This window comes from Odontesthes bonariensis, chromosome 15 (assembly GCF_027942865.1).
Source record: "Odontesthes bonariensis isolate fOdoBon6 chromosome 15, fOdoBon6.hap1, whole genome shotgun sequence".
Taxonomy (NCBI): Eukaryota; Metazoa; Chordata; class Actinopteri; order Atheriniformes; family Atherinopsidae; genus Odontesthes; species Odontesthes bonariensis.
The window spans coordinates 33,562,842-33,588,038 of record NC_134520.1 but is presented as its reverse complement, the minus strand read 5'-3'; the positions used below and the strand labels follow the sequence as shown (position 1 = coordinate 33,588,038).

The following is a 25,197-nucleotide window of genomic DNA, read 5'->3' as shown; positions in this document are numbered from 1 at the left end:
CAGTTCTCCAGCTTTCTGAAGGTCTTTCAGAGTTTTTCTGCTTTTTCACTCATTTTCAGCCCAGTTTTTTCTTTGTGAAGCCACTTAACTCTGACCTATGAATCATTCAGGCAGAAAAAAGGCTCCTAACTCAAGGGATGAACCAGTGTTGTGTCCACATTTTAAATTGGATCTTCGGGCACTTTGTTACCAGCAGCCATTTGTTCCCATTTCTTTAGCTGCATGTGTGAAAAACAGCAAAGATAACACAGTGTGACAGACAGAAAACAGGATTTCTGCAGCAACAAGGTGATTCCCAAAGAGCTGTTAGCTGAAAACTTGGCATATCTCAGCTTGGTGTGCAGTATGTCCTTAAAACATTTGAGGAAACTGGACAAGTGGAGGACAGAAGAAGAAGTGTCAGGCCTAAAGAACTATCTCCAGCAGATGAACAGGATCTGAAAGTGATGTCCTTAAGAAAGAGGAAAACATCCAGCAAAGACCTGACACAGGAGCTGAGAGATGCATCTGGACCTTCAGCTGATCCATCTGCTGTTGGCCCAAGCCTCATCAGAAATGGGCTCCATGGAAGGGTGGCTGTCAGGAAGCCGTTCTTAAGGAAGGGAAAGACAGCTCATCTGAGAGGGTTCAGGCTGTGCTGGAGGAGAAAGGAGCTCAGAGCAGAGATTCACTTTAAAGCTGCTCAGAACTGAACAAATCTTTGTTTTTTTTGTCCGAAATAAATTTCCACCTAAGCTGCACTCTGGCCTCAGTTAGAAAAAGATTATAGTGTACATGTACATGCAGTTCACAGACTCATGACCATGTAATTATGTTGTCAGTTTAGAGATGAAACAGATACTGTTTGCTCACTTTAAGCTCTTCTGATCAAAGATAGAAAAAATAAAGGCAAGAAACTTAAATAAAAACAGCGTTTTTTTTGTCATTTTGTCCGTGAGTTTCACGATGAGCAACAAAACCGTTTATTTCGAGGCTCTTCTCCAGTTAAAAGTTCGGCGAATAGTTTTCAAAAGGCAACCTGCTGCAGCCGTCACTTCCTGCCGCCTGCCGCCGACTTCCGCCCGAGCTCCCGGGCTCTCTCGGTGGCCGTTTCCACGGCGCTCATGGTCGCCGCCCTCACGCCGCCCTGCTCCAGCGCGTGGAGCCCGTAGATGGTTGTCCCGCCCGGGGTGCACACCTCGGAGCGAAGCTGGGCCGGATGCTTCCCAGAATCCCGTAACAATCTCCCAGCACCCTGCGACATGTCACCACATCAAGGTTAAACCCACGGGAGACTCGGGAGTCAAAGCTCGACTTTTCAAAGCACCAACAACTTGTGACACTGACCAGGACCGTCTGGGATGCGATGCTGTGGGCCAGCTCACTCGGCATGCCCATTTTCACCGCTCCTTCAGCCAGCGCCTCTGCAAAAAGGTACACCTGTGGAGAAGATCAGATTTATGGTGTTTATGACTGAGGAGTGAACATTATTTCACACTGATAAGATGAGACGGTGTACGTGAACAAGAACGTTAGGAAAGAGGCGGGAAAAGATGCCGAATCTGATAGATATCAAACATGATGAAGTAAAAAACCAAGACAAATGTATAAAATTATTAGGGCTGGGGGAGTTAACTCGTTATTATCGCATTCACTCATTAATTATTTAATGCCGACAAATATTTTAATCACGCATTAGCGCAGGTTTTATTATTTATTTTATTTTGTAAAAGTCTGCTGCTCACAGGCTTTTATTTTGTAAAAGTCTGTTGCTCGCAGGCTTTTATTTTGTAAAAGTCTGTTGCTCACAGGCTTTTATTTTGTAAAAGTCTGTTGCTGTCTGCTGTGGAACAGGAAAAGAAAGTAATCGGCGGATCCACCAAACATGGAGAAGGGTACGGAACTTTTACTCGGCCATTTTCATTTTAAAGTTCTTCCAGACGGCGGAGTCGACAGAACCAAAGTCATCTGTAAACACTGCCAAGTTGAATTGTCTTCTCAGCGTAGTAGTTCCAGTCTAAAATATCACTTAAAGGCAAAACACACAACTGATAGCAGCAAGTCATTCAAGGAAACAGACAGTGGAGCGAGGCTTCTACATAAAAACTACAGAAAGATGCTGATGTTAAAAGTGTGTTTGCACAACAAATGTTATGGCACTTTCATTCATATGGCAGCACATTTAAAATAAAGCTAAATGCTAAAAGCTATACGCTACTTTTGGATTCATTTTTGGATGAATCGCGATTAATCAGGAAAATCATGTGATTAATTAGATTAAACATTTTAATCGTTGCCCAGCCCTAAAAATTATGTTAAATCGTCCGAGATTTATAAGCGATACCATGTGATCCAAGTGTTCTTCTACAAAAGTTTAGTGCATTTAAATATGGAGTGGCGATGGTTTTCTGTTCGAGAACACGCTCTATTCTGTACGCTTGTGGTCAAATGACAGAAAAGTTAGCTGATAGAGACTCCATGAGAGGATTATTAGAGAGACCAAGATGGTTCAGTGCAAGTCAAATGTTTTGGGCTGCAGTGACTCATTATTCACTTTAATCTTTGAGAATTATTTTCTATGGAATTATTTTGGGACTTTCTGATGTGTGGCTCAGTACGACTCTAATCCCAGTTGTGGAGATCAGTGTTTATCTTCACATGTTCAGGAGATCTGATGAAGCGACTCTGTGCCTGTCCATCAGAGGACAGACTTTAAAGTTGTGATGCTGCTCTATAAAGCTCTGAATGGTCCAGGACCAGAATGCATCAGTGACCTCCTGACCCAGTATGAACCTTCCAGACCCCTCAGGTCATCTGGATCCGGTCTTCTATCAGTTCCCAGAGTCAGAACCAGACATGGAGGAGCTGCGTTCAGCTTCTATGCTCCACATGTCTGGAACAAACTCCCAGAAAGCCTCAGATCAGCTGAAACACTCAGTGTGTTTAAGTCCAGGCTGAAGACACACCTACTTTCAGCTGCATTTGAATAAAGCTCAAAACTTAATCACATTTTAACTCCTGATTTTATCTATTGTTCTTATTTCTTTCTTTTTTGTTTAAAATTTAAATCGTGCTTTTTATTTCTACTGTTTTAATGTATCTGTAAAGCACTTTGAATCGCCCTGTAGTTGAATTATGCTGTACAGATAAACTGGGAACTTCCTGCGAGGATAAGAGCAGATCTGAGGTTTCCTTTAACACAGTCTGACTGCTCGGCTATTTATGAGCGTCAGCACCATGTAAGTTACGTCCATCAGTCCTTTACACATCACTTAGACCGTCTGCAGACTGCAGCAATGCTTCAGACACTCACAAAAGCGACTCCACTCCCACTCAGCCCCGTGTGGATGTCGATCCAGGCCTCAGGCCCCTCCTCCACCAAACCGCAGTGAAGCAACAGGGAGCGAAGAAGCACGCCGTCCTCCTGCTTTGCGTGGGACCCCCGCGCAAACAGCAGGGCTCCTTCCTGAACCACGCACGGAAGATTCGGCATCAGCCGGATGACAACCGAGTTCTCCGGCAGGAGCTTCAAATGAAAACAGAAAGACAAAAAGACGACGTCATGGCGCCACAAAGGATAGTCCACGTTTAGTTTCCCGGCTTTGACAGCTGGACGGCACTCACCTCCTCCAGTGTGGCGAGCGTTACTCCCGCCGCCACCGACACGATCACGTGTCTGTCGGTGACGTGCGGCGAGATCTCCCGGACGATGAACGGGACCAGGTGAGGTTTGACCGCAACGAAGACCACATCTGACCCGCACACCACCTCCAGGTTGGAGTGAGTGACGGCGACGCCAAGCTCCTGAAACACGGGAGGAGACCGGCTCGGCGAATTCAGGATCGTACTCGGACATTTACAGTCAGAAACTTAATAACTACGGAATTTAATTATTTAATTTCAAGCATCATTTCTTGAAGAAGAACATTCAGGACAGCTGTCAATCTTCCCAGGAGAGGACATCCCAGCAAGGTCACCCCAAGGTCAGAAACCCAAGAGCTACATCTCAGACTCTGCGGGCCTCAGCATGTTAAAGGTTAAAGGTCACCCCAAGGTCAGGAATCCAAAGAGCTACATCTCAGACTCTGCAGGCCTCAGTTAGCATGTTAAAGGTTAAAGGTCACCCCAAGGTCAGAAACCCAAAGAGCTACATCTCAGACTCTGCAGGCCTCAGTTAGCATGTTAAAGGTTAAAGGTCACCCCAAGGTCAGACACCCAAGAGCTACATCTCAGACTCTGCAGGCCTCAGTCAGCATGTTAAAGGTTAAAGGTCACCCCAAGGTCAGAAACCCAAAGAGCTACATCTCAGACCCTGCAGGCCTCAGTTAGCATGTTAAAGGTTAAAGGTCACCCCAAGGTCAGAAACCCAAAGAGCTACATCTCAGACTCTGCAGGCCTCAGTCAGCATGTTAAAGGTTAAAGGTCACCCCAAGGTCAGAAACCCAAGAGCTACATCTCAGACCCTGCAGGCCTCAGTCAGCATGTTAAAGGTTAAAGGTCACCCCAAGGTCAGAAACCCAAGAGCTACATCTCAGACTCTGCAGGCCTCAGTCAGCATGTTAAAGGTTAAAGGTCACCCCAAGGTCAGAAACCCAAGAGCTACATCTCAGACTCTGCAGGCCTCAGTCAGCATGTTAAAGGTTAAAGGTCACCCCAAGGTCAGAAACCCAAGAGCTACATCTCAGACTCTGCAGGCCTCAGTCCACGATGAACTCCTCTGAATACCAAAGTGTTCTGAGTCTGTCCGACAGCTGAAGCTGGGCTGAAACTGGCTCATCAACTTTGCCACACGATGTTGATTAAAACCGTAAATGTTGATCCATAAAACAGATGCTGAAGCTCTAACACCTTTCTAAAATATCTGATTGGATCATAGATATTACACCTCATGACAGGATCTTCATCTGTAAGCATATAAATTCAGTTTCTAATGTGCTGATATGAGTAAACTAACACGACCCCTTCGCTGCTGCCCAACTGAGAACTCAAAATAAAATAGATAAAAAGGTACCTGAAAGCGTCCCAGATTCCTGGAGGATGGCGCGCTCACTTTGACGTTTACAGAAAGAACATTTCCTACGACGCAGAGGAAAGAATAGAGCGTGAACTCCCCAACTCAATCACTACTCTGGTGCCACAGCAACTTTCTCTGCACTCACCGGACAAGATGCCTTTAGCGATGCCGAAAGCCATGTTCCCTGCACCGATGAAGCCGATCTTCAGCTGCGAGTCCAGATCAGGGTCCATCTTTATCTGGAAGGAAAGCTGAGGAGTTATCAAAGGAGCATCAACAAAGCATCAGGATTTTTCATGAACTCGAGGACATCTGGATGCTGTTTTTGGCACTTAAATCAGTGCTAACTCATGTTTAGAGAAGCTTAAATGGCTCCTGGCGTTATGATACCACAACCTGTTTTCTCCATCCTGGCTCTCGTTGCCATGCAACAGCATCACCAAACCAATTCTGAGTTTAGCCAACCAAAAAAAACAAGGATGAGCAGTTTTCTCCCTCCTGACGGGCACAAACTGAAGTTTATGCGACTGTAAAGTAACTAATGTCGGCTTTTAGTTGCTCATCAGAGAGATTAAACTATCATTTTGGCACTTTACAATCTAAAGAAGGGACAAATATGACAGATTAAGGATTATATAATATAAATAAAGCACTGAACTTCATAAACACGAGTCGGCACCAGTGCATTTAGTTGCCTCCCATCTCAGGAAAGCTTGCAGCTCATCAGCGAACACCCAATCTGCCCTCATTAGGGTTCTAATGCTTTGTTTGGTCCAGATGGTCTTAAAGATGGCTGAAGTAAAGCCGTGTTATAAGCCTGAACCAACTATGAAACAAGCATCTGAGCACAGATGAGTGGATACATTCAGAAAACCGTAGAGGAAGTATACAAACAATCCATTTCTGACCAGAACATCCAACCTCGCTGTGTCTCCAACTATGATTCTTGAGAGTTTCTGCATCATTTCGAGGTCCTTCTGCAGCTCTTTTCAGTTATTTTGTGGAGTATTTTGCATCACTTTGCATCTATTGTTACTTATTTTGATGTCTTTGCATCAGTTTAACTTCCTTAAGGGTTGGGAAGTTGATTTGGTGAGCGCTTACATTTGGATCCAGCATCTTTAATAAGGTATGGAGGTGTTGTTTTGGTTATTTTTACATGTTTCTGGGGCTATTTTCTACCTATTCTTAGACTTTCTTCTTCTTAGTCTTTGAGTATCACAGAGTAACAGATCACCTCCTCCAACATAAAAACCCTGAACAGAGGCAGGGCTTACTGCAGGGCTGTTGGATTTGACTACATTTATTTTTTTTACAAGGTGTTGTTCTTCATTAAAACCACAACAGATAATCACAACCAGGGGCGAAGCTAGGGTATTTTTAGTGGTGCCAAGGCACCACCGTGAGATAGCCCGGCACCCCCTAGCTCAGCACATTTTTAAAATATTATATTATGCAAAAACACTTTTTTTTTGCTCAAGGATGCATTATTTTAGTGACCATTTTATTTGTTTAACTCTTTACTCCCAAAATAAATGTTGAGTTATCTTCAATATTTGTCTCAGGCTCTCTGTTATCCCTGTCAAGCCACAAGTCTTTTGAAATGAAGAGGTCAAAATTGAATGTTGTAGGGCAGAGGTCTTCAACAGGGGGTCCGCGGAGGTACTGCAGGGGGTCGCGAAATCTTTGGTTGATTAGATGATTTTTAATTATTTTATTTTTTTTCAAACAGTTTTTTCTCACAAATTGTGTGCAAACACGTGCCATCCACAGATGGTTTGAGGATTCATTGTCTCATCTACATGCATGTTTAAAGTTCAAATCTGTGGATTATTTGAATAGCTCAGTGTTGAATGTACAATAACAGAGTAGCTATGTTTACACACGGCACTAGGCCCCCGTTAAATATAAAACACAATTGTATGCCATATAAATAGTAGGGGGGGGGGGTCCCTGCTCCAACTCTCCATCAGCTTGGGGGTCCCTGGCCTGAAAAACGTTTAAGACCCCTGTTGTAGGGGAAAACACGACTCAAAGCAAAACTAATACGGCTCCAAAATTTATAAATGTACTAGTTCGCCTCAATTAGTGAGAAATAATGTGCCTCTGTGAGCACTGGGGGGTCTGGGGCTGGGGCACCCCTAAAGACCAGATCCTAAAATCGCCCCTGATCACAACTAATGAACCCCGGTTTAGGATGTAATGACGGTGGTCCCCCCTACAATTAAATCCAGGTTGTGAGCGCTATTTTCCGGGCAGTGCTGCTGCGGCCAGGGCAACATGGATGCTTCCCCACTCGAGTCCTCTGTCTGCTCATCATTTCCATCGTTTCTGTCAGAGTTGCCCCCGGCACCGAGCAGCGGGTGTCTGCACTCCATGATGGCGACCATCGTCTTCTCGTAGCGCCACCAGCCCTGGAGCTTGCTCGGGGTCGGGGAGTCGGGCTGCCGCTTGCGCTTGTAGTACGCGCTTTTGAGAAGTTTCCAGCGAAACTTTAACTGGTCCACGGATCTGTGGTAACCGGCCGCCGTCATCCTCCTGTGGGCCGTCTTAAAGAGTTTGTCATTCCTCACTTTCCTCCCATCCAAGCACTTCTTCATGTCCAGCTCCTTGAGGATTTCGAGGAAGAATTCGGTCTCCTTTACGTCCCAATTCTGCTTTTTTATACCAGAGTCTTCCATTGTTAGCCCCGTTAGCTAATAACTTGCTAGCATGCCGGCTGTTGGAGTGGGCGAAGCTGGACAAGGTTTTTTGGCTTAAAATCTTTGCAATACTTCGCTTACAGTTCAGAAAAGCTGTGCCGATAAAATATTACAACTGTATATTTATAAAAACACAACATCGCAAAACTGGCCGTGCTACTGCAGCTCGCCAGGGAGCTGCAAGAAAATAATCCGGGGCAGATTAGATTAGAAATACAATGCACGTGTTTCTTATTGACTGGACAACCATAAACTAACACGGAGTGATGCAAACACGATGACACGCGATGCTGTGAAAGATAACGGTTAACGCGGGCGGTAGCGTGTTTATTCACCTGATTTTTTTTTTTGTCGGATCTGCCGATGTCCGATGTTTTGTAACCACAAACTCTTAACTGTTACACACGTCTATAACGCCCGGAGCATCCACACTAAACCACCCAGCTGAGTGTCAGTTAGCCGTTGGTGCGTTTGTTTTTACCTCCTGAGATGCTGCCGGGGGTGGGCGGCGCGCTCATCATCCGTTCTGACGCGTTCCCGCACGCGGTTTGTGACGGCGGCATTGATTTAAACCGTGATGTAAATCCAACACACCCCTAAAGCTCGTCCCGAAAAATGCAAGTGATTCCATTGGCTGCGCAGAAGCCGTATAAAACTGTTATTTCAAACAGCTGTGCGAGGACGAGCCAGTCCGTGTTTTCTGTGGCCAGAACCATCCTGCACGACCAAACAGGTGTGTGAAATATGCTTTACAGATATTTAAATGTTTATTGTTTATTGTATTGTATTGTTAGTATTTTTTTTTAATTATCAGTGGGAGAAAAATCTTGGAATAAGTCTGAAAAATGTAAATACGGTTGTTTTCCACTGTCACCTCCAGCTTGACCTCGTTTTATTTGCCAGTAAAATCCATCTTTGTGTTTTCCCGTTGCATGATCGACGCTTTTTGAGCTATTCAGTGGATTTTTCTTGCGTATGTGACGTGTTTTCTTGTGGCATGCCTGGGCAAGCCTCTGTGCGCCTCATCCAAAAGTGAATTGGTTAAATTCCTTTTTTTATTTGCATCAAGCGCACAAATCCGTTATATTCTTATATTCTCGGTCAGATCATACACGTCAGATTAGATGCATCTATGTTAGATTTTCAAACATCATTTCAACCTTGATTATTGCTCAGTTGATGTCGCCACCTGCCGACATCCTTCAGTGGCCATCATCTCCTTTGTGTCCCAGAGGTATTCACAGTATTTTACTGATTTGGACGCTAAAACCGTCCCAAAAAAAGGTTGCATCTGCTCTGAAACACACTCACGATGTCTTTTGTTTTTTGTCTTTTATTTAACCCTCATACCTGATTTAAAACGCAACTTAATTTCTTAAAGGGGACATTTCTGTCCCCTTTTAAAATAACTTTAAAACATCATATGTTAATATTTTTTCATAGATCTTTTATTCCACTTCAGTTCTGATCATAATTACTAAGTTTTCAATTATTTTAAAAAATTTAACCCTTTAAATACTGGTTTATATGATGTAAACGCCAATTTCTGTAAAAAAAAAAAAAAAAAAAAACACAAAAACTGCTATATTTTCAATATATAGAATGCAAAGTGGAATTGTTGAGCGGGGATAATTATGGTCTGGGATATGTCAATAATCAGCAACAACATTGATTTGTAGGGATTTTACATTTTTTTTGCTATGTCTGGTTTTATTTAAAAAGAAAACTCCTTCATTTCTGAAAAGGGACATTTTTGTCCCTTTTCATCCATGCATTCATCTCCAGCAGACTCGATTACTGTAACGCTCTTTTAACTGGACTTCCCAAAAAGAGCATTAAACATCTGCAGCTCATCCAGAACGCTGCTGCTAGAGTTTTAACCCGGACTAAGAGATCTGAACACATCACAGCAGCTTTAAAATCTTTACTCTGGCTTCCAGTCAGTCACAGAATAGATTTTAAAAGCCTGCTGATGGTTTACATCTGTGATCTGTTCAGAGAATATAAAGCCAGCAGAGCTCTTAGATCCAAGGACTCAGGTCAGCTGGTCCAGTCCAGAGTCCAGACTAAACATGGAGAAGCAGCATTTAGCTGTTATGCTGCAAACAAGTGGAACAAACTGCCAGTGGAGATTAAACTTTCACCAAATGGAGACATTTTTAAATCCAGGTTAAAAACATTTCTGTTCTCATGTGTCTATGCATGAAATATCTTTTAACTTATCTGGACTGTTGCCTGTTTTTAAATTCATTTAAATGATTTTATTTGTTTCTCTTTATATTCTTTTATGTATTTTTAATGCTTCTTGCACTCCCTGCTGCAATGCTTTTATTTTATGTAAAGCACTTTGAACTGTTTGTACATGAAATGTGCTACAAATAAATTTGATTTAAAACAACCTAAAAACATCATATATTAATATTTTTTCCACTTTTTTTCATCGATCTTTTATTCAACTTCAGTTCTGATCATAACCACCAAGTTTTCAATTATTTAAAAAAAATGAATCCTTTAGATGCCAATTTAAACTTTTTAGCCCAAATTTGAAGCCTTTAGGTGCCAGTATTTTCAATATATAGAATGCAAAGTGGAATTATTGAGTAGGGATAATTATGGTCTAGGACATGTCAATGTTTAGCAACAATATTGATTATTTTATTTATATATATATCTTTTTTAAATGGAACTTTTAAGTTCATCTGCTCATCCAGCCAAGCTCTCCCTTGTTATGTTGATGTCATTTTTCTTACTTTCTCCAGAGCTTTATGTTTTATTTATTTTTCTATCTGAAAGTTTGTTCATATCTAAAAAAAAAAAAGCCGTGTAATTTCTCCCTCTTTGTCTTTGGTGTCTGTGGTCTCCGTTTCACCCGCCTTCTGTAATGTATGAAGAACCAGATTAACTTGTACTGTGCCCACACTGAGAATGAGACTTTAAATGCACGCCATATGTCATATAACTCTTTAAATGCAGATGCAGGATTTTTCACATGGGGCATTAAAGCCAACAAGTCTTTTTATTTTGTTTTCAACGTGTTTCATGAGTTTATTTCATGCTCTTTATAAGTAAAAGTAGATTGTTTTTATGATTATTTCCCAAATCACTCATTTCTCCTGTCATGTAAAAGTTATTTTTGGAAAGACAACTTGTATAAAAGGGAAGGTGTTGGTCCATGAAGGAGGAATTCACTCATGTTTTAGAGGAGATTGGTGATTTGATTCTATAATAGCTGAATTTAAATCCTGATGCACGTTTTCTTTTTTATTTATTTGCATTCTTCTTCTGATTCAGACATGGGCCAGCTCCTGCTCCACCGCCTGCAGCTCCTGCTGACTGTGTGCATGCTGACCTGTCCCGCAGCCAGCGGGCTGTTTGAGTGGTTGAGGCAGACTCCGCCCCCTCCTGCAGCAGCGCCTCCTTCGCCTGCAGCAGCGCCTCTGAGAGAAGACGCTCAGTTTGAGTTGGTCACTGCGGACGAGAAGTTTCTAGCTGAGGCAAAGCAGCTGGAGCTCAGCCCTCTGGACGGCTGTCATTACAGGGTAAGCACGAGCATCTGGGCCTTTAAATCCTCCCTCAAAGACCACATAACAGTTTTAATGCCTATTTTATTTAATTTTTTTAATTTAAATTGTTACATATCTCTTCAAATAAAAACCTGCAATCTGTGTGATTACACGCTCAAAAAAGGATGAGAAACTGTGTTGCAAAATATCATTTTAAATGAAATTATTAAGGCTGGGCAACGATTAAAATGTTTAATCTAATTAATCACATGATTTCCCCAATTAATCGCGATTAATCGCATTTGTACGCAAAATCCAAAAATGAATCCAAAAGTAGCGTATAGCTTTTAGCATTTAGTTTTATTTTAAATGTGCTGCCATATGAATGAAAGTGCCATAACATTTGTTGTGCAAACACACTTTTAACATCAGCATCTTTCTGTAGTTTTTATGTAGAAGCCTCGCTCCACTGTCTGTTTCCTTGAATGACTTGCTGCTATCAGTTGTGTGTTTTGCCTTTAAGTGATATTTTAGACTGGAACTACTACGCTGAGAAGACAATTCAACTTGGCAGAGTTTACAGATGACTTTGGTTCTGTCGACTCCGCCGTCTGGAAGAACTTTAAAATGAAAATGGCCGAGTAAAAGTTCCGTACCCTTCTCCATGTTTGGTGGATCCGCCGATTACTTTCTTTTCCTGTTCCACAGCAGACAGCAGCAGACTTTTACAAAGTAAAAGCCTGTGAGCAACAGACTTTTACAAAATAAAATAAATAATAAAATAGGGGTGGTCCGTGGCGTAGTGGGTTGAGCAGGCGCCCCGTACAAGAGGCTACAGTCTGTGCCCTGTGCTGCATGTTGTTCCCCCTCTCTCTGCCCCCTGCTTCCTGTCTCTCTGAACTTTCCTATCCATTAAAGGCTCAAAAGCGTTAATGCGCAATAAAATATTTATCTGAATTAAATAATTGACTCGTTAACGCGATAATAACGAGTTAACTCGCCCAGCCCTAGAAAATTATACATACAAGTTGTATAATTCCTAGGAGCTACCTGGTGCCTGTGTATTTGAACCCTTGCTGCTGCTTCTCTGCACCGGAAGGAGTCGGCTGGGGTGGGTCGGGCATCTGTTTACGATGCTCCATTTGGAGGTTTTTCGGGGCAGACCCGGGATCATACGTCTCTTCTGGCTTGAGAACACCTGGGGAGTGTCGCTGGGGAGAGCGATATACATAATATAAGCCTAACAAGCACCATTTCAGCCAGATATAGGGACTTGTTTGAAGACAATACATCTGGAATATCTTGTTAAATGAAAAAGTCTTGAAAACAAATTGTTTTGAGTCGCATATCATATGAAACGAGCTTTTTTTTTTTTTACATTTGAAGAGTTTTTTAAGCTAATTTCAAGATCACTTTTATCTCAAAAGTCCTAAATATCACATCTTATTTCAAGAAATCTTGGCAAGCCGATTTTCACTACTTATTTTTGGAGGGGCATTTTTTTTTCCAGTGTAAGCGGACAAAATGGATGGAGAAGTTTTAATTAAAGCTTTGCTCTCCTTCTTAGGTGGTGGCTCAGCTGAAGTCCAACTGTGAAACACTCTCTGAGGAAAATCTCGCAAAGCTTGGAGTGGCGCTGTTTAACTGCCAGTCGGACATCGAGGGGCGGCGCACCTTCCCGTGTTCAGAGGAAATGGTAAAAAAAAAATTTAAAATCCAACAACCGTTCCCCCAAAACGTTTAGTAACCCTTGGCTTTGGGTTTCAGACCATCAAAGAGTGCACAGCGGACATGGATTCAGACACGTGGAGCGCCTACCACATAGTCAGCAACCGAGCGCGCGCCGTTTGCTACGCAACTCGCCAGCAGCTCTTCCGGCGCCGAGCGGAGCACACGGTCAACGCCCTGATCTCCACAGCCACCAATCAGCTGAATACGATGAAAGACCTGAAGGTAAAGTTGGTATCTTCCTGCTTTTCGTCACCTCGGATGCCTTGAATCGGGCTCCAGCACAGGTGTGTGTGTGTGTGTGTGTGTGTGTGTGTCTGGCTGCGTTGAAACAGGAGGGCCAGCTGGAGTTGAAGGAGCTGACCGCTGCTTCGCTGGACAAGCTGCTGGAGGGCCACAGCGCCCTGCAGGCCCAGCAGGGGAAACTGCACGAGGGCCAGGAGCAGGTGGAGAGCTCCATGCGGGAGAACCTGGAGCGCCTGGGGCAGGAAAAGGCCCTCATCGCCTCCGGGCAGGAGCTGGTGGCTCAGCTCATTCAGGGCATCACAAAGAGGATGGGTGAGGGCTTCCAACTGGATTAACAGGGTTTAACATTCACTAATTTAGCAGATTTTCCTTTTCTTAAGCGACAAATGTGAGGAACGGCATTCAAGCTTCTGAGCAGTAACACCTTCTTGGTCTGTTTTTAAAGAAGAAAGTACAAGTAGAACGGGTTAATGAGTGCTAAATGGCAGCAAGGTACTACACACAGTAGCTCCTCCCACCATAGATCCACATGGAAACAATTTAGGCTGTGTTCGAAACTGCATACTTCTCCTACTACGCCTACTACCAACTTTCTGAGTTAGTATGCGAGTTTGAGTAAGCGAGAAGTTCCCGGATGCATACTAGATTCTCTGAAATGTTGGGTATGCATCATGAGGTTACTACTCATACTCAAACTACCCAAGATGCAACGTAACGTGACGTCGCCGATCGTCATTTCCTGTCAAAACGGCAGTTTCAAGCTAGCTACACCGAGGGTAGGTTCACTTCCTGTTTTCAAAACAAAAGCACCAATTGTATGGTAATGGCTTTCCCTATGATAAAAGGCAACGGTTATTTTATTTTGTGAAAATAACCGGAAGTGCGTTGCTCACTGCGGCTAGCTTTAGTAGCTCCGAATTCGTGGGAACTAAATTGTAAACAGCCGGTATTTTGTCAGGTTTTCAACACGTTGGGGATCTAAACGACTACTTTCTCACCTGAAAATGTTTCAAATGTTGCTAAAGTTTACAGAGTTTAGAGCTTAAGAGAAATCAGCTTCAGGCCGGCTGATTTCGGCTCGGGCAGGAGCGAAATGCATTGTGGGTAAACGCTCTGCATACTGTCTGATCGATCAGTATGTGGTTTCAAACACAGCCCTGGACTGATAACCTGGCAGAACTTGTTCCTGAGAGACGCAGTAATGATGATCATGTTCTTTCTGTAGAGAATGTGAGTGAGCATCTGCAGCTCCAGAGCTCGGAGGTGCAGGACGGCCACAAGGAGATAGTCAAGGACCTGACGGACGTCCGACACCAAGCTCACGATATCTACCAAAAGATCGGTGAGTGGTTCAGTGAGCTGTGTTCAAATCTGGAATCCATGCTGAGACTTGAGTTTTCCTTCCCCCTCTGTGGCTGAACAGACCACAGCATGTCGGAGTTCCTGCAGTACCAGGACCAGACCTCGCAGTACTACGCCGACCTGATGCTCAAACTGGAGCGCATGAACAGCACGCTGGGAGTCATGCTGCACTACCTGGATAACATGCAGAGCCGGATAGAGGAGAGGCTTCGCATGATCCAGGGATACCTCGGCTGGGCAGGTGAGCCATGAGACCCTCGAGTCGAAGTCTAAGCAGAGATCCCCTGACCTCCTCCTTCCCAGCAGGACAACACACCTCCCCTGGTGGGCTTCCAGAAGCTCGGACCACCTCAACTAGCTCCTTTCAGCAGGGCCGGAGTGGGACTCACTTTCAGCCCTGGAGTTTCATGCCTCAGATCAGCCCACTTTAGATCACAACCTATTATTAAAATCATGTCATTCTAACCTTACATTTGAAATGGAAAACACATTTTGACTTAACCAATTAGGATATTTCCAATGGCAAAATATGCAGCTTTATTTCATATTACATGGGCTTTGTGTATTTACTATCTTACTTTTAATGATAAAAAATATAATGGGTCGTCACTATCGTTTGGGCATAGAAAGTGGTCATATTGGAACTAATACTATCACTACTGGCTCTGCTTCTGACACTAAATCACATTTTAAAAACATAATTCTCAGCACAAATCTCCTTTTTTACAAAGCCTTCTGATCAATTCAGCTCAGTTTCACTAATGTAGCGCTGAATCATCGAGCATCTCAGGGCACTTTTCATAGAGCAGGTCAACACCATACTTTTTTATTATATTAATTCTAATAATATTCACTCAGTCCTACCTGCCCTCTCTGGACTTGTGGGCTCATGGCTGCTGCTCGGTGCTTCTGACTCTGAGGGGCTACAAGACAAAGTTTCCCAGTTATGTGGCGTCGCATCATACTATTATTTAAATTATATAACGTCACGCAATTCATTGAGTTGATAATTATTTAACTTGAACGGTGGTTTGCGGGCAGAGTTCAACATGTTACCCGTTTCATCGTCCTCATTTGATGTGACAAACCGCTCGTTTTAGTGAAAAAGTTTCCAGTTTTTGCATATTTAGCTGCGTCTGTTTCCAAAGCTTTCCTCCTTTTTTAATTCTAGCCTTCTCCGCCTTCTGAATCTTTCTACTTTCTACTATAAAGTGCACTGACAGGATGCGTCAAATAAAATCGAGAGCTGCCAGGGTTGATTCTTGGAACACTGACTGGTAAATCGATGGCTTCGACCGGTGCAACATTCCCTCCTTTCTATCCCCACTTGTGAACAAGAACCAGGGATACTTGACTCTTTCTTTCCTTTTCTGAAAGTAAAACCTTTGTGACGTTTCCCTGTTTTGCTCGTCTCATCCGCAGGTTTGAGTCTGACGGCCATGTGGACGTGTGTCGCTCACACAGGCTACTTCGTGGTGTGCGCGGTGCTGCTGGCGTTCCTCCGCTGTTCGGGCTTCTCTCGAGCCGCGCTCCTGCTCACGGTGCCTCTGAACGCAGCGGCTGAGGTCAACCAGCAGCCGGCGCTGGATCTCTCCGGCCTCAGCCTGCTGCTGATCACCGCCTCTCTGGGTACAAACTCCCAGCAACTCAGGGAAAAAAAAAAAAAACACGTCTCCGGGATCCACGACCATTTTGTCTCATGATGTTTTATGTCTGCAGGTCACTGGTTTGTGAGACGGTTGCTGGCGGGCTTCCGGATCAGAGGAAAGCCAGCTGCACCTCTGCCTGTTGCCCTGTGCAACGTCGTGCAGCCACAAAAGGAACCGGCGCCATCCTGCCAATCGTATCCGCATTCCTCTACCCCACAGAGGTGAGTGCGGGGAGTACGACGGTACACACAACGCTGCAGACGAGCGTTTTCCTCTAAAAACTGAGAAATTTCCCAGAAACCCACCTTTTTAATTTTGGACTGTTGGTCAGATGATGATACGAAGAAGTGAGGGTTGGGACAGAAAAGCAGAAGATTTTTCATTCATGAATATTTTCGTTACACTTAAAACTGACAAAACATGTTAATACCCTGGAAAAAATGCCCCTCCAAAAATAAGTAAAAAAACAACAAATAAAAGATGTTTTTGCTTTAAATAAGCAAAAAAATCTGCCAATGGAACTAGTGAAAATCGGCTTGTCAAGATTTCTTGAAATAAGATGTGATATTTAGGACTTATGAGATAAAAGTGATCTTGAAATTAGCTTAAAAACCTCTTCAAATGTCAAAAAAAAGCTTGTTTCATATGATATGCGACTCAAAACAATTTGTTTTCAAGACTTTTTCATTTAACAACATATTCCAGGTGTATTGTCTTCAAACAAGTCCCTATATCTGGCTGAAATGGTACTTGTTAGGCAGTTGTGTCTGATATTAAGTGTAATGAGATACTCAATGAGACAAATATACTTGGTAAGACTTTGATTTTTTTTCCAGTGTATGTACTTGACCCACAGTTAGTTTTTGCTGTGCTACTCATCTCATGGTATGACCCGCATCATGAGCACCAACAGGAAGCATCTCACTGCAGCTGCACCCGACCACACAAATCTTGGGCTCATGCATTTTTCAAGTTATTATAAATAAGGAAATAAGACAATATTTCGATCAGTGATACTGTGTTTTGAATGCATCTATCGGCTGTTTTCTGAATTCATAGGACCCAGACACACAATTAGTCCTAAATTATATATATTTCCATCATAGGTGCTTTACAAAGTGGCAGTTAACATCAGCTGGTGACAAAGTAGTTGGACCTTTTTTTTTTTTTTTTTTTTTTTTTTTTTTTTTTTTGTGGCATTTAACGACGCTGGCTTGAATAGCTTTGGATATTTCAACCTCAACATTTAATCTACTTTACATATGCTTTCTATATCAAACTGCACTTCTATCGAAGCCAAAAACGACTTCTAAATCACCGTAAGAGAGTCAGGATGTACGAGCAGCGGCCAGGTAGAAGTAAGAACGATCTAATCAGGAAAAATGGCTGAAAACTGGATATCATCGAAGAACAGGAGCATCATGTGTTCTGGCCTCATCGCCTGATTATTTCTCTTCTTTCTCTACCAATGCACTCCGCACAATCCCTTAAAGGAGAAGTTGTTTTTTTTTTTTAAACCTGGACCTTATTTCTGGCATAAAATACCATCATCTACTCACCGATAACAGTTTGGTGAAAGTCGGCGTCCTTCGGAAGATATTTAGATCACTGGAGATCGGCGTATATCCATATAACGGGAGAGAACAGAGACAATACAGCCTCTAAATAAGGCATTATCTGTCTTTATTTCACCAATACTTTAAGACTAATGAATGAACGTATACGATTTCATCCCAGTAGAAGCGTGCGTATAAAGCCCCCGATAACAACAACACAGCAGCTCTGAGCTAACAGTGCAATAGTACGTGTTCATTCATTCATTGGTCTTAAAGTATTGGTGAAATAAAGACAGATAACGCCTTTTTCAGAGGCTGTATTGTCTCTAAATAAGGCATTATAGTGATCTAAATGTCTTCAGAAGGACCCCGACTTTCACCAAACTGTTATCGGTGAGTAGATGAACGTATTTTATGCCAGAAATAAGGTCCAGGTTTAAAAAAACAAAACAAAAAACAAACGAAATATCCCTTTAATTCTTTATTTGATGGATTGTATTTTGTTTCTTCTCAGAGATGAAAAGGACAACCTCATGGACGACGACCTGTTCAATCAGGACAGCTTTTTATCAGGTGGGAAATGGGTTTTCCTTCTATAACTCTGGTAGATTCATTTTCACATTTCCTCATGATTTATTTATTTTTTTTTCTTTCTTACAGGTGATCTCGGCATATCGGCGGTGTCTCCCCCTCACAAGAAACCGGCCCCGGAGCCCGGCTTTATGCCTCCTGGCACACTGAATCACTCGACTCCCAGACTTCTCCCACACGCAGCTTTCTCACAAGTGAGCAAACCAAGTTCATCTCATTTTATACGTAGAGATTAAAACTGTCGGCACTTTTCAGATCCTTATTTCCTCATTTATTTCCTTATTTCTCAGGGTCGCATCGACGACATCCCGCTGAAGAACCTGGGGGGCGTTTTTGATGCCGTGAACGACTCGCGTGACTTTGGGAACGACTCGAGGAGTGCGAGTCCTGCCCCGTCGCTGGGCAGCACCAGGTTCGTGTTAGCTTATTATCAGACCCCAAAGTACGTGAATTTAAAAGCTCACATTCCTGCCTCTGGTCCAGCTCTCTGATAGGCCGTCACCTGTGCAACGGAATCACAAAAACAGGGAAAGCCTGTAAGAAGAGAGCCGTCCCGGGACAGGAGTACTGCCGGATCCACGAAGGGGGCCACAGCTCTTACGTCAAGTCCTGAAATCCTCGTCTGCCTAGAAGTTTCCTTCAGAGGAGCCGTCCCCTCTAAAGCTGAGCAGCTGCTTTTAACCCTCTGTGAATTAGTTTGTTTAACGAGCACTAAATCCAATGTTTTAAGTCTGTCTTTTTTAAATAAATTATTTTATTTGACATCTTCGTTGGGAACAGTTGTTCTGTAGCTGAAAAAAAACCTTTCAACCCCATAATGAAGCTTTGCAAAACTTTAGAAATATCGAAAAGCTTTTATTTTGGTGTCATTACCGAACAAACCAACAAAAACAGGACAAACATCACCTGTTCTTTACATAAGGTGCATCCCTTTCCCCATCATTTAAGCCTCCAAATCCTATCAATCCAAATTTAAAAAGATGCCTAGAGAATGGAGTGATTGCAAGAACTGTAAGTTGTGCCACCACCTAGATTTAAAGACAAATGGTGAATAAAACTGAAATTAACATCTAGGCGTTAGACTACTCCTTCCTGCAGCTACAACCATTTTTAATTGATTTATTTTTGTTAAATAAGAGGTTTGCAACACGGCTGCTGTAGCCTGTCGCTAAGTGAGTAACAGAGAGGATCAAACATTCACGATCCGCCTTCTCCCCGTGGAGACGAACGCTGATTTCTTCCAGGCATCATCTCTCCGCCTGTCGGCACGACCGACTTCCAGCAGAGGTTTCACTTCCGGGCCGTGTCGTAGTTGGCAACGAACCAATCGCAGGTTTCCTTCAGAGCTGAGAGCGAGCACAACAAACATCAGCTGACGCAGAAAAGTGAGATTAAATCCAGACTATTCTGCGTGCACAAGCGGGCCCACCTTGTTTGAAGGGTGTGAATCTGAAGTCCGGCAGGTAGCGGCGCAGCTTTGCATTGCTGGCCGTTTTCTTGAACTGGCCATCTGCTTTGCTGGTGTCGAACTGAACGTCAAAGAATCAAGGAAACTGCACACAGAAGTACGGGAAACGGAACTTCTAACGATGGCGTCTACGTCACTCAAAGGATACGATGACTTCTCCTTTAAAGCTCAAAGATTCAACCACCGCATCTGCTGCTTCTTTGATGGACACTTCGTCTTCCTCGCCGACTGGAATCAAAAGACACAACGCCACCATTAAAGCTCGCCTTCCACGGCCGACGAGCCCCACTGTGCGTACGCCGACTCACCGGAGAGAACGATGGGATCGACCTCTGGATACTCCCTCAGCACCCAGATGAAGAGGCGAGCCAAGTCCAAGGAGTAGATGAACTGCCGCCTGGGAGCGCCGGAGCCCCAGACCACCAGGGGTTTCCCCTCCTCTGACCAACATGGAGAAGAAGGAATTACTCAAATGAATACAAGTCTTCCTACTTCTGCTTCTCGACTGTATCTGTCCTTAAAGGGGAAGTTCAGTTTTTTTTTTTTTTTTTTTTTTTTTTTTTAAAACCTGGAACTTATTTCTGGCATAAAATTCAATTCATTTTTATTTATATAGCGCCAAATACAACAAATGTCATCTCAAGGCACTTAAATAATAAAGTTCAATTCATTGTAATCATAATTATTTATAAAATAATCCAATTCATTCATATAGAGCCAATTCAAAATCAATTTTCTAGCTAAGGAAACCAACAGATTGCACCGAAACTTGTCTTCAGTCCAATCTCCCGTCCTGAGCCTTCATCTACTCACCGATAACGGTTTGGTGAAAGTCAGCGTCCTTTGGAAGATATTTAGATCGGTGTATATCCATATAACGGGAGAGAACAGGGCAGAGTCAATACAGCCTCTAAATAAGGCATTATCTGTCTTTATTTCACCAATACTGTAAGACCAATGAATGAATGAACGCGTACTATTGCACTGTTAGCTCAGAGCTGCCGTGTTGTTGTTATCCGGGGGGCTTATAGGAAGCTTTCTGTGCACGCATCTACTGGGATGAAACTCAAAGTTTGAGTTTATTTATTTAAAGCAGGGACAATACATGTAAATATGCAAGATTATGGCCAATGGCTAATTTCCATCTTTAGTCCCTTCGGCAGAATGTCAACAACATAGGATAGTAAAATCAGTAACAACAATTAGAATAGTTGGCCTTCATGGCCAGTGTGAAAAGAGGGAATGATTACAGAGAGGAAACGCAATAGGAAAGAAAAGCAAGAACAATGAAGAGTTTAGTGGATCATGAAACGCATATACACCACACAATGTACAATTTGTCATCCAAATCTGATAAATATTCTGCCATGTTGCATAAAACTAGCAGCAGCAAACTCTGTGTGAAGTTAGCCGAACGTCACAGAGCACGGAGTGAATAAGCTGTGCTGCAGCGGCGCACGTTGATGACGTCATCCCAGTAGACACGTGTGTAGAAAGCTCCCGATAACAACAACACGGCAGCTCTGAGCGAACAGTGCAATAGTACGCGTTCATTCATTCATTGGTCTTAAAGTTTTGGTGAAATAAAGACAGATAATGCCTTATTTAGAGGCTGTATTGTCTCTAAATAAGGCATTATAGTGATCTAAATGTCTTCAGAAGGACGCCGACTTTCACCAAACTGTTATCGGTGAGTAGATGAACGTATTTTATGCCAGAAATAAGGTCCAGGTTTAAAAAAAAAAAACTAACTTCCCCTTTAAGATGCATGGGTCAGAAACACCACCATTACCAGCCCTGAAGTAACTTTTCACCAGTATTAGTCTTTTAAACTGACTCGTACCACCACGAGAGATGGCGTTTCTCTCCACCTGTTCCTTATAAAAAATTTAAATCCCTCTGATTTCATACAAAACCCTTAACAGCAAAGGTCCACCTTATCTAAAAAGAACTCATTACCCAACTGGAGCTCAAACCTGAGCCGTATCTCCCAATATTCTGAGTCTTACTTACTTTGGGCGGTGTAAGCTTTGTGTATGAGGCCCGGCAGCACGTGACCATCCTCTATGCTGAAGTTGTCGTGAGGACCGAAAACATTTGTGGGAATGGCAGCTGTGTAGCAGCGTCCGTGCTGCTGGAAATAAGCCCTGCAAAGTGCACAAAACGGTGAAAACGTGTCAAACTCCTGCAGCCGAATAACCGTTTCTCCTGTTTTTTTTTGTAAACTGAGCCAACGGGATACCTGTTCTGAACATCGATCATCCTTTTTGCATAGGCATAGCCAAAGTTGGACTCGTGGGGTGGACCATTGTGGATCTGATGTAGAGATAATTAAGAAGAGTTATGATTTCACTGATTCATGCCAACAATATGGTGCAGAGCGTGGACGGGAGAGTTTCACCATGGTCTCATCTATCGGGTAGGTGGTCTTATCGGGAAAGATGCAGGTGGACAGACAGGAAACCACCTTGGCCACACCTGCTTCATGCGCTGCCTGCAGCACATTGTCGTTGATGTAGATATTGTTTCTCTGGAGGAGACGGGAACATCGGGAGCAACATTAGAATGAATCTGACACAAGACGAGTCGATCTTTAACACATTTCGTTGAATGTTTAGCAGAAATCGGGGTTCTTCGTACCCAAAAGTCCAGATTGTGCTTCATGTTCTTAAAAAGTCCCCCCACCATGGCGGCCAGGTGGATGACGTGGGTGGGCCGATGCTTCTCAAACACCGCCCGCGTCTCCGTCATGTTCCTGAGGACGGACCAACGTTAGCACGTTAGCACATTAGCACAGTAAATGTTAAGACACGTGGGAATATCTTTTGTAGAAGAGGCAGGGCTCTCACATGAGGTTGGCATCTTTGCTGGACAGAAATATCCATTCTTCTCCCTCCTTGGCTCCACCCTCCTCTTTAACCACGTGTTGTATGGCCCTTCCCACCAAGCCGGAGCCTCCGGTCACCAACACCCTCATGGTGGCAACGCATTCACCCTGAGAGCTCATCTGAAAACACAGCGAGACGCAACATTCATCCACAACAGAATGCAACAGAACAGGACGCCGGCGATTGACAGATTACTGACTACTACCATGTTAAAGGGATAGTTCGTCTCTTTTGACATGAAGCTGTATGACATCCCATATTAGCAACATCATTTCTGAACATTTTCTTACCCCCTGCTGCGTCCTGTGAGCAGAGTTCCAGCCTCGTTTTGGTGCTGATGAAGGTAGTCCGGCTAGTTGGCTGGGGTTTAAAAAATAAAGCGTTTTGCTTCTCAAAACAATATGCGTTCAACAGAGTAATACATTTGCATCACAAAATCGTTCTCCAGGAAAACGTCAGACCTCACAATCGCTTGGCCCTATTTTCTCTCCCTTCGTATCACTGCCTGCTGTGTAGACCGTGCAGACCGAAGTGCAGACTAGTGATGGGCCATGCGCACAAGCATCGGTTCTGAGAGCCGGCTCTTTGTAGTGAATCAGAAGAACCGGCTCGCATCGAGTGAGAGCCGGCTCCCAGTTTTTTTCCACTCGCTGCTTAGGTTTCACTTTCAGTGCTCAGTCCCAGATCTGGTTACCTCAGCGCTTTGTTATGATTGGCCAGCATGGCGACCAGCATGCAGCATTCACGTGAGAATTAAGGATGTGCAAACAGAGGAGGGCGGGGCAGACATGTTTTTGTTCATTTGTCCAATGAAAAAGTTTAATTGAGGACATTATTAATATTATCTTGAGTTTGGTTCTGTTCTGTGGATGTAATTTGTGCAATAAAAAAGTTTAATTAAAATAAACAAATGTAAGAGTGGTTTTGTCACAGAATAACTGCACAGAATTAGGCAATTATAAGGTCTCTCATAAAAACACTGAAAACAAACAATGATTTTTTTTTTGCAAAGTTAAGGTAAAATATAGGCTGCAAAAGATCCTAAATAAAGTGCTCTTCGGGAGTCGAAAGAACCGGCTCTTCTTTGGGAGCCGAGTCAAAAGAGCCGGCTCTCGGAAAAGAGCCAAACTTCCCATCACTAGTGCAGACTGAGCAGCAAACACCGTAACAGGTGCGGCTGGCGGCACCGCGCATTGATATGAAGGGAGGCAAAAATAGGGCCAAGCCACTGTGAGGTCTGACTTTTTCCTGGGGAACGATTTTGTGATGCAAATGTATTACTCTTTTGAACGCATATTGTTTTGAGAAGCAAGACGCTTTATTTTTTAAACCCCAGCCAACTAGCCGGACTACCTTCATCAACACCAAAACGAGGCTGGAACTCTGCTCACAGGACGCAGCAGGGGGTAAGAAGATGTTCATAAATGATGTTGCTGATATGGGATGTCATACAGCTACATATCAAAAGAGGCGAACTGTTCCTTTAAGTTGTTTCCACAGGTGACCTCCTGAAGAAAACAGCAAATTGTCCATAATGATGTCATGTGAAAGGCCAGGTGAGATGGCAGTAGTGACCCCCACACAGGTGTACATTTACATTTTGGACACTTTTTCTCCTCCCATCAATTGAAAGGAGGGTTTGGTGATGCTGAAGAAATTTATCTGGGTGATGATGCAACTGGCCACAGAGAAAAGGGCGTTGAAACTTGAAAATGAGTGATTATCAACAAATACGGCTTGTCAAAAGTCTATCAAACTGGAGACACCCAAGCCCATGTCCGGTCACCGGCTTGTAATCTAAATTGCAAACCTAAATTTTCAGATATTACCACTAAACTGGTCACATCCGTGAGTTGTGTCCTGCTTTCCATTGAAAGAGACGTGGAAAAACCTGCTTAACAAGCTACCCTAGCCAAAGTTTGTGTGCCAGCAGATTACCGCTCTGACATTTATTCATTTTAGCAAATGCTATTTTTTTTGTTGCCATAAAAACTTTCTACATAAACTAAATATTAGCTATAGTTTTGTTTCCCTACAAGTGACAATACGGCGCCACAAAATAACCTTTAAAGAGTTAAATTGGCGTCTGAAAAGGTAGTTTCTCACCCGTTAGCAAGCAGCGCTCAGACAGGAAGTGATTAACCGGCGACAAGTACAATCAACTTCCGGTTAGGATTTTCAAAATAAAGTTTGCGTTCATGGCAGCAAGAGCGTTAATATTATTCTACACTTTGTCGTTTAACATGCGCGTTTTAGTGATGAATTGCATATCTTTTTTAGCGTATTTTACTGTATACTTTATATTGTCCATGTTTTATATTACAACTTTATTATAGTTAGTTAATAATAACTTAATATTATAATTTTCAAATAGTTTACAAATACTTTATACATATATTTTTACATTTTTTACATTTATTACTTTATTTTATTATTATTATATTTTTTGTTTTTATGGCACCAAAAAGACCACGCCAAATTCCTCGTGATGTAAAAATTACTTGGCAATAA

General features: G+C 43.0%; 3 protein-coding genes across 4 annotated transcripts; 1 reads left to right on the top strand and 2 right to left on the bottom strand.

Moving 5' to 3' along the window:
• Nucleotides 1-616: 616 nt before the first annotated feature.
• On the bottom strand, nucleotides 617-8,126 carry pycr3 (pyrroline-5-carboxylate reductase 3). Of its 2 annotated transcripts, none has more exons than XM_075486037.1 (7): nucleotides 8,031-8,126; nucleotides 5,139-5,232; nucleotides 4,991-5,055; nucleotides 3,604-3,783; nucleotides 3,293-3,505; nucleotides 1,327-1,419; nucleotides 617-1,234 (listed from the first exon to the last, which is right to left on the bottom strand). In XM_075486037.1, the coding sequence occupies exons 2-7, from the start codon at nucleotides 5,224-5,226 to the stop codon at nucleotides 1,031-1,033; spliced, it is 843 nt and encodes a 280-aa protein (XP_075342152.1). In that variant the 5' UTR covers nucleotides 5,227-5,232; nucleotides 8,031-8,126; the 3' UTR covers nucleotides 617-1,030. The 2 variants fall into 2 exon arrangements, with proteins under 2 accessions (XP_075342152.1, XP_075342151.1); XM_075486036.1 differs by lacking the exon at nucleotides 8,031-8,126 and adding an exon at nucleotides 7,216-7,966.
• bmb (brambleberry) lies at nucleotides 7,130-19,061 on the top strand. Its single transcript, XM_075486035.1, has 13 exons — nucleotides 7,130-8,428; nucleotides 10,987-11,234; nucleotides 12,766-12,894; nucleotides 12,966-13,151; nucleotides 13,262-13,484; nucleotides 14,398-14,514; nucleotides 14,596-14,775; nucleotides 15,957-16,163; nucleotides 16,254-16,404; nucleotides 18,254-18,312; nucleotides 18,400-18,524; nucleotides 18,621-18,742; nucleotides 18,814-19,061. The coding sequence occupies exons 1-13, from the start codon at nucleotides 8,311-8,313 to the stop codon at nucleotides 18,941-18,943; spliced, it is 1,995 nt and encodes a 664-aa protein (XP_075342150.1). The 5' UTR covers nucleotides 7,130-8,310; the 3' UTR covers nucleotides 18,944-19,061.
• Nucleotides 18,397-24,855, bottom strand: LOC142400814 (GDP-L-fucose synthase-like). The gene is made up of 10 exons (XM_075486038.1): nucleotides 24,793-24,855; nucleotides 22,648-22,805; nucleotides 22,439-22,553; nucleotides 22,200-22,328; nucleotides 22,041-22,114; nucleotides 21,812-21,945; nucleotides 20,107-20,238; nucleotides 19,947-20,026; nucleotides 19,760-19,859; nucleotides 18,397-19,676 (listed from the first exon to the last, which is right to left on the bottom strand). Exons 2-10 carry the CDS (start codon nucleotides 22,803-22,805, stop codon nucleotides 19,621-19,623), a joined length of 978 nt encoding a protein of 325 aa, XP_075342153.1. The 5' UTR covers nucleotides 24,793-24,855; the 3' UTR covers nucleotides 18,397-19,620.
• Between the last annotated feature and the right edge of the window lie 342 nt (nucleotides 24,856-25,197).